General features: G+C 46.8%; 1 protein-coding gene across 2 annotated transcripts; it reads right to left on the bottom strand.

Moving 5' to 3' along the window:
• Positions 1–1491: 1491 nt before the first annotated feature.
• On the bottom strand, positions 1492–8235 carry Tlcd5 (TLC domain containing 5). 2 transcript variants are annotated; one of them, XM_028866318.2, is made up of 3 exons: positions 7977–8235; positions 5224–5398; positions 1492–3431 (listed from the first exon to the last, which is right to left on the bottom strand). In XM_028866318.2, exon 3 carries the CDS (start codon positions 3325–3327, stop codon positions 2893–2895), a length of 435 nt encoding a protein of 144 aa, XP_028722151.1. In that variant the 5' UTR covers positions 3328–3431; positions 5224–5398; positions 7977–8235; the 3' UTR covers positions 1492–2892. The 2 variants fall into 2 exon arrangements, with proteins under 2 accessions (XP_028722151.1, XP_028722150.1); XM_028866317.2 differs by having other exon boundaries at positions 5224–5423; positions 7977–8057.
• Positions 8236–8910: the final 675 nt, after the last annotated feature.

Raw genomic sequence — 8910 nt, 5'->3', positions numbered from 1 at the left:
AAAGAGAGGGACAGGGGTGAGGAGATAGCCTCTGTGGTACAGTGCTTGCCTAGCATGCCTGAAGCCTGAGGCGGGAAGGGGGCAACTTCTCAAACAGGTGGCAAAATCAGAATGCTATCCTTCCTCTTTAGGCAAACTATTTTCTGTGTGCTGATGGCTATCTTCCACATAAAAAGTAGGAATGATTAATGCCAAAGAGCAGATTACTGTCACCACTAAGTATGACTAGATGTCAACCTTTCTACAAGCCAAAGGCTGTTTTTCTTGGCAAAGCCATCACAAAGATACAAAGGCAGACTCTGGGTTTATAAAAAGTTACTTTATTTTTATAAAATTTAGTACAAATTGTATTGAAATATAAATCCTTCTTGAGCAATATCAGGGATGATTACAGAGTAATGCAAGTATTTCCTTTTGTCTGGGGACACATCACACTAATCTGCCCTTCATTTACCTGTGCTGTAAAAACAGGCGACCTCTTAACTGCTGAGTCATCTTCACAGTGTCTGCTAAGAGAAATGTCTTCATAGTTACGAGTTAGAACATCAAGGAGAGCTGAAATGAGGAATCCCCTCCTCTTACCACTTGTTCAGGTGTCTTGTTATCAAAAAAGAAAGAAAGAAAACCTACATTCCCTTGAGTTTGCCTCAGACAGAAAGATCGACAGTCTTTACTTCTGAGGGGTACAGGAGGAAAGAGCCAGGATTAGATTAACCCTGCTCACTAGTCTGGTCTGGAGCAGGTTGCACAGTGCCAAAATAAAAAGCCAGTTTGGTTTTGTTTTTCCTTCGCGCGTGCGTGTGCCAAGCCAACTCTTTTTGACTATGCTTTTGCTGAAATCAGCATTCCCCAGTTTCCAATTCTGCCCACAGTGTGGCTGGAAAGGAACACACCGGCATATTTGGGACACAAATCATAGAAAAGGGGCTATGATGCTCTCTTTCCAGAAAACAAAAACAAAGGCCCCAGAGTCCAAAGCAACCCCTTTAACTATATAACAGTCACCTGAAAGGTCCCACCATTAAAGTGCCTTTCCATTTGCAAGAATGCCTACATGTTTCTAACCTCTCCCCCAGGACTGGTTTCTGTAGCCAATACCATCAATTGTAAGGTCATTCACTGGGTTAGTGTCACCAGTGACTAGAGAATGGACTGACACTTCTTGCTGACCTTCAGCCTTGCTTCAGTAGCACCATTTCCTGGCTTACCAACTGAATTAGCCAATCACCATTGATCTAAATAACATAGTAAAAACAACAAATACATAAACAAATAATACTTTCTTTTTTCATTAAAGCCCTACATTAGAGCCAGGCATGGTGGCACAGGATTGAAATCCTAGCACTGAGGAGACTTAAGCAGGAAGATAGAGTTCAATGCTAGCCTGAGCTATACAAGCAGGACCATATCTCAGGAGGGGGGGGGGAAAGCAATAAAAAGGGAATGGATCTGCATAAAAAGGGAGGGAGGGGAGGGAGGAGGGAGGGAGGGAGGGAGGGAGGGAGGGAGGGAGGAACGAAGGAACGAAGGAAGGAACGAAGGAAGGAAGGAAATAGCCTCATCACCCTGAGGCCAATACGTACATTGAAATCTTTGGTTCTAGTTTGCAGTATGTACCAGGAGCTGAAACCTGAACTCCATCTCAAGTACAGTGGAATCCACATAGTAAATCCCCATGGAATTTAGCCATGGCCTCTCATGCCTAGCAGATTAATTCACAAAAGCCCTGAGAACTGGCATACTTTTCCTGGTAGGGCAGAACCCGTACAACAGGACTAAGTAAATCTAAATCTACCCACACCTCATTCATCTTGCATCCAGAGCCTTAGTGCTAGGTTTCTGTGCACACAAGAGTTAACGCAGCAGGCCTGAACTGCTATCCTTTGCAAAGACCTGCATGTAATGTTGGCCCTTGGCTGGCACCTAGGAGCTGCAACTTAGAGATGGCTCCCAGCAGGAGCTGCTTAGACTGGCTCACTACTCCTAAACTGTTTCTGAAACAAGATGGCTTATCCTGAACACCCGCTGTGAGGAATCTTGAATGTTATCTTGGGCTAAGTAGGTGCCTACATTACCTCTGGCCAGTAAAAGCTCTGGGCACCAAATCTTTGATGGCTTTCATGTGTGTTGTCATGAATCACTCCTCGATATCCAAACAGGAGACTTCAGAAACTCCTACCTAGCTCCCACAGGCTTTGACAAAGGTCCTTTTTCCCTGGGCTGAGTCTTCTCTGTAGCCTTTCATTGTCATAAATCAGAGCTGTGAGACTAGAGGCTAAGCCCTGCGTCTTCCTGATGAATCATGGAACCCAAGGGTGTCCCTGGGAACCTCTGACACAGTCAGTGTCGGGAGGCTCAGTGGGAATTCCCTGCCAAACATTGCTAGTTTCCCTCCCGGCCTTCTGTCCCTCTTGGCGAAACAGATCCCATTGCAGATGCCTGAATGTCAAACGCATGTCCCTTCGTGCGAGTCCCTCCTTTTATAGCACGTGGGCTGAACATATTTAAAAGGTCTCGTGGAACTCAGGAGTTATTTCCAAAGGAACAAGAGACGGCACTGACTTGATTCAAGTTCTTTCCAAAGCTCTCTGAATATCTAGCAGGCCTCCTCCCATGAACATGGGGACCCAAAAGCGAGTGGCAATGGCCCTCACTATACAACGCCACTTGCCAGTCACCACTGAGGATGCGCAAGTGCCAGTGTAGGAGTGAGTGTTTCAATACTGCATATGCCTAGCTTGGAAACTGACTAAGCGATGGATCCATTTAGCCCTTTTTTAAAACCTAAGTGCACTAGCATCTCAGTTCTTAAGTTCTATAAGCTCGGTTCTGTTTCTGATCCTGGTCCCATGGCCAATTCAACCCAATCCATTTACCAGGCTCGAGTCTTGGCTAGTGCGTCTTGAGATGCCCATTATGTCTCAGCTGTCGCTCCTCATTCCTCCTGCTTCTCCACGCATGGTACTTCTTGATGCTTTTCTTCCACGCAAAGCGCCAGATGCTAACCATAAAGCACCAAGACACAGCATACATCGCTATCCCCCCAACCTTCACAAACCACTTGGGTGCGGGGGAGACCATTTCGCAGAAAAGGAGATGAGCGCCCACACCAATCCTCACACCAGTGAACAGAGCCACAAAGAGGAAGTCCACCACATCTCCAGTGAAACTGTGGTAGTGCCCGGTTTCACGGAGAAACCAGCGCATCTGGAGCAAGGGGTTGGTGATCTCACTTCCAAAGAGGACCGCGTTGACCTCTGTGCCCGACTCCCCGAGTGCTAGAGCCATGATGATCCCCAAGATACTCAGTGTGTGGTGAGCCAGCATCAGGGCACCCTCGGACTGGAAATAGAGGCACCAGCCCAAGTCGAAGATGAAGTAGCCCAAGGTAAGACATAGAATGTGAACTTGGAGAGGTGTGTTCGGTGAGCCTGAAACAAACCAAGACAGAGAAAGACAACAGGGCTGGGAATCGGGCCACCTGCATAGGGATCCTCTGCCGGTGTCTTTCAAAACCTTTTGTCTGAACCACTAAAGAAGACAAAAGCAGTGACAGACACAAGCTTGCTTGTTTTTGTTGTTGTTTTGTTTTGTTTTTGAGACGGGGGGGGGGGGGGGTCTCTCTATGTAGCCCTGGCTGCCCTGGAACTCACTTTGTAGACCAGGTTGGCCTGGAACTCAGAGATCCACCTGCCTCTCTGCCTCCCAAGTGATGGGATTAAAGGTGTGTGCCACCACCACCTGGCATAAACTTTAAAAAATGTTAACAATAAAACAAAACATAATATCTACCCTTACTTATAACTCCAGCACTTGGGTAGGGGAAGAAGGAGGATCAGGACATGGCCAACCTTGGCTACACATGGAGTCAGGGCCAGCCTGGATTACATGAGAGCCTGTCTCAAAAAGATCAACAAACCTAAAGACTAAAACTGTGGTCTTTCTTTGTTGTTGTTTTTGAGACAGGGTCTTCCTAGTACTTGCTCTCTAGCTAAGGCTGGTCTGAGACTTTTAGCAATCTTCCTGGTTCAGCCTCCAAGGTTGTGGATCACAGACAAGGGCTACAGAGTAAACTCAAGGCAAGCCTGCGTAGTAAGACTGTCTCAAAACAATATCAGGAAAAATAACAAAGTAGTAATAAAAGCTCAAAGACTTCAATGAGCGATTTGCCTGTTCAACCACAATGTTCTTGTAAAAGAACATAAAACAGTTATTTTGTTGTTTTTAACAAAATTAGTGAATGTTCTAACTCCCTCCCTTTTAACCAGCTAAAGGTCTGTTCCCAGACTCTTGGGTCACTCTGTCATATACATCAGATTCATTATTTTTCTTTTCCTTTGGTTTTGTTTTTTGTTTGTTTGTTTGTTTGTTTTGGGATTTTTATTTGTTTTTTTCTTTTCTTTTCTTTTTTTTTTTTTTTTTTTTTGAGACAGTTTCTCTGTGCAGCCTTGGCTGCCCAGGAACTTGCTCTGTAGACCAGGCTGCCCTTAAAATCAGAGATCTACCTGCCTGTGCCCCCACTTAAAGGTGTACACCACCACCACCCAGCTCAGATTCATTGATTACTGGACACTGGCAGTTCTAACCCATCCTGAAAGCAGACTCTAGAGAGAACTCCCAGAGTGTCCTCAAGTCCAATGACATGAGGTACAATGACCTGACACATTTAAAAATCATTAAGGCCTTCAAATAAAATACAAAACTGCAGAATTTGTTTCATTTCAGTTTGATAGAAAGATTAGAAATTTGAGACCAGCTTGGGCTATAAAACAAGAACCTGCCTCAAAAAAATCAACAATAAAATTGCAAAAGCCTATAATCCCAGCTACTCTGCTGGCTGAAGCAGGAAGATCATAAATTCAAGGCCAACTTTGACTACCAAGTGAGTAGCCAAGCCAGCTTGGTCAACTTAGTGAGACCTTCTCAATATATATATGAAAATAGAGAAGAGAACAGGGACACAGCCCAGTGCCTAACATGTGCATAGCCCTAGATTCAATCCCCAGTACCACAAAAAGGCAAGAAAAGAAAGAACCCCAATAGCAGAAAAGAGTTTTGAAAAGTAGAGGCCAGTAGTGACACACACAACATCAAAGTTAACAATGAAGACTGCAATACAAATTATTAGAATGGAAATTATTCTTCATTATTATACAAATCTATTTTTTCAAGTGCCCCAATCATAAATCCCTAAGAAAAATCTCTACTGTCCCTTCTACCTACCTGGGTGGGTAAAAGGCCAAGGGCCATCAATGAAGCCAATATAAGCAGACAAGCCGATAGAGAGGACTCCGTGGGTGAAGGTCACCAGCCGGCAGCTCCACTCATAGCTTCGGTGCTTATTCAGGCGGCAGAAAGATGTATAGAGTGAGAGCCAGCCTCCCAGGCTGCACAGCACCTGCAGACACAGACTTAATGCCATCCTATGACAGAAGAGACCAAAACCAGGAAAACAAAGGATGCACCCTAAGGAAAGAGCAGCGGGTCATGTTGTGCACATGCCTGAACTGCTACTATAAAATAACATGAAGGCATGCCCTTTACTGAAATTCTTTACTATATATGTATCCAAGACTCTTGGACATAAATGTGGCTGCTGTATTTATGACTGCAAGCCCCCTAGAGAGAGATACTATGTCAGCACCTGATGAAAGCTGTGTCCTGGAAACCAGCAACAGCCCTATGAATTATTAAGATAACTCCACACTTAACTAACGATCCAATGTCAATAATAACCTTTCAGGGATTCCTGACTTTGGATGGTGACACACAGACAGCAAAGCTCATGTACCTGATAATGCACTCACACTTCATAAATCCCAGCACTAGCCAGGTGTGTGCCTGTAATCTCAGCCTACTCCGGACGCTGAGTTAGGAGGATGCCAAGTCTGACGTCAGCATGGTCTACACAGCAGGTTCAAGTCCAGCCTGAGCTATTACAGAAGCCATGCCTCAAAACAATGAGAAAGGCCTAGGGGTACAGCTCAGTGGTAGAGTACTTGCCTTTCACTTGGGAAGCCTTTGGTTCAATTCCCAGTACCAGACACCAAAGGAGAAGGGGGCAAAGACAGTTCAGTTTGTAAACAGGAGAACCTGAGTTTGAGTCCCAGACCCATGTTAAAAAAAAAAAAAAAGCATGGCAGTGCATGCTAGTAATCTCAGTGCTGGGGGAGATGGAGAAGATTAATTCCTGTTGAGAAACCCTATCTCAAAAAGCAAGGTCAACCAGGACAGAGGAATACCACACACACACACACACACACACACACACACACACACACACCACGAACACGCACTGCAGCACACAGAGGCAAAGATCTCATAAAAAAAATAATAATAAAATAAATAAATAAAATACCACTTTGGTTTCTGCTAGAAGTCACATGATACCAGGCATTTTAATGTGGTTAAGCTGAAACTAAATTCGGCTGAGGTCTGGATTTGGGTCATAGGTTTATCAGTCAAAATCAAAACTTGAGGCAAATGTAAATAGAGAGCCAAACAAAGACTCCAGACCTCTTGGATGGTATCCCAACTCTATTATTTATCAACAAGGAAGCAAAGGGATTTTGGAGTAAATGTTGAGATACAAAAATATCCTCAAGGCAATTATTCAGTTAAAAGTGAGGCGAAGCAGCTGCTAAGTGCCTATAATCCTAGCACTGGGGCAGCAGAGGCAGGAGGATCACCTCGAGTAGGAGCTCAGCCTGGTCAACACAGTGAGTTCCAGGCCTACCAGGGCTATGAGGTAAGACTTGTCTCAAAATGATGGATGGATGGGTGGATGGGTGGATGGGTGGATAGATAATGATAGAGATGTTAAAGTCAGAAAACTTAGATTTTTAAATTTTGCTGATACATTTAGACAAGAATAGTCAACTCTGAGTTACTTTAATCATAGAAAAGTAGACTCCAAAAAGGACTAAGATGTCATTGTTAATATACATTAGCTCCTCTGTTGAAAGTACAAGTAAAAAAGAAATCCTAAACACGTCAGCTACCAGCTACGTGTCTCATCTCTGCGGGAATTCTCTGCATGGCTGCACTTAACTGCTCAACCCTTTTTAACAAATGCAGACCGACACCCCTCAATACACGAGCCACTCCCAGGAATGCTATCCAGAGAGAGCTTGGGCAAAGGGCAAGTTTTGTCCAGCTTTCATGAGAAATCAGGTTCCCATTCAAGAAAACAGTAGGTGTCCATCAGAAACCTGTAAGTGAGGAAATCACTTAACCTGAAAAATGTGTTTAAATTAAAATTAGGGAACAGAAAAAGGGCTGAAAGGGTGGAGGGGAGGTCAGTTCAGTTCTAAGACACATTTTCTGAAACTTCTAGGCCAATCTTCAGAGTAAGAGCCAGACATACAAAGTACCCGAGTGAAAAGCGCTGTCCCTCTTACTTCCTTTGAAAGGCCAGGGTCATTGGCCAGTAAGGCGGATCAGCTGATTGGGACTCGGCGATTAGTATTTTTAGAGTCCTCTTCTCTGAATCCTAATTCCCTGGCCCAAGACAGGAAACAGTAGCCCATTTACAAACACTCCAGTAAAAAGCAGGCATTTGTAAACGGCAGAAGCAGCTCTGTGACCTTGAGCCTTCGTGTCTAGTGTGGGGTCTGGGAGGTTCCCAGGCCCTCGCAGCTCGGTGCCCGGGCTCCTCCATCCCGGAGAGCAGCGGCGCTGGGCGGGCGCCTGGCTCCAGGCCTCCGGCGAGCTGCAGCCCGGGGCTTCGAGCCAGCAGCAAGATCGCCTCCCGCGGGGGGACGTGCCCCAAGGCCCCGGGCACGCCCGACTTCCAGCCCGGATCGCCCCATCTCGGACCGTTATCTAGGCATCCAGCCGGGTGCCCAGAGCTTGGCGCAAAGAGGCCCCGGCGCCCCGGGGCAGAGGAGCCCGAGCGCACCTGGCCGCCCGCCCGCCTTCTTCCCCGCCTGCGCCAAGGGCAGGCCGGTGCCCATCCCGCCGGCGAGCGCTGTTACCTGGCCGAGCGCACCGAGGAGCCTCGGGCGCCCAGGCGCCCACAGCCCAGGGCCCGGATCGCGGCGACAGGAAGCTGTAGAGGGAGGGGAGGGGGGGCGAAGCTGTGACGGCGGCGGAGGAGGAGCCGGGGGTCTAGGGGCACCTGCTGGCTGGGAGGACGGAACGCAGAGTGTGTGCTGGGCCAAGGAAGGGAGCTGGATGGAGGGCCTTACTTTGGGCAGGGAAGGGAAGGGTGCTCTGTTGCGCTTGTTTGTTGGTCTGTTTAAATCATCATGGGGCTGTGGATGTAGTTAGTGTCTGTCTGGCTTTTTATGCGGTACAACTTTTGCCTAACATGTGTGAGGCCCTGGATTCAACCTCCAATCCTCTACAGCAGTCGAGTATCCTGATCCATTCGGCCGTCTGTGAGATGGAACGGCCTCTTCACTAAGCATTTACTGAGCACCTACTAAGCACCCACAACCTACAACATCCGATGGGCGATGCAAGACCCTGCCTTTGATCTCCTGCTTGAATCTGAGTAGCAAAACAAGGACGCCACCGAGCGCCAGGAAAGTACTTAGGCCTGGGAATTGGGTTGCTCTCTTTTCAGCTCTGCCCCTATCTGGATGTGGACATACGGTTTTAAAGGAGCTGGAGAGAGGGCTCAACAGTTAAGAGCCTTTGCTTGTCTTGCACGAGACTAGAGTTCAGTTCCCTGCACCCATGTCAGGCAGCTCACAACCGCCTCTAACTCTAGCTCCGAGGATCTGACGCCCTCTTCCGGCCTCCAGTAGCACCACAGGAGTACTCGCACTTGCAGACCCAAACATACACATTTTTAACGTTAATTCTGCATAGTATGCAGCTGGGCGAGTTAAATCAGTGCCTCCTTCCTCATCACAGAGTGGAGAGAGTAATGTCTCGCTCATAGATTGTTGTGAAAATTTGAAA

Source organism: Peromyscus leucopus, chromosome 7 (assembly GCF_004664715.2).
Source record: "Peromyscus leucopus breed LL Stock chromosome 7, UCI_PerLeu_2.1, whole genome shotgun sequence".
Classification (NCBI taxonomy): domain Eukaryota; kingdom Metazoa; phylum Chordata; class Mammalia; order Rodentia; family Cricetidae; genus Peromyscus; species Peromyscus leucopus.
This window is presented reverse-complemented; position numbering and strand designations above follow the sequence as displayed.

Bases quoted from the DNA above. Each gene is read 5' to 3' on its own strand.
- Tlcd5 (XM_028866317.2), bottom strand. From the start codon at position 5,422: ATGGCATTAAGTCTGTGTCTGCAGGTGCTGTGCAGCCTGGGAGGCTGG. The intron at 3,432-5,223 runs GTAGGTAGAAGG...GGTTTGTTTCAG, and splicing joins TTGGCCTTTTACCCACCCAG to GCTCACCGAACACACCTCTC.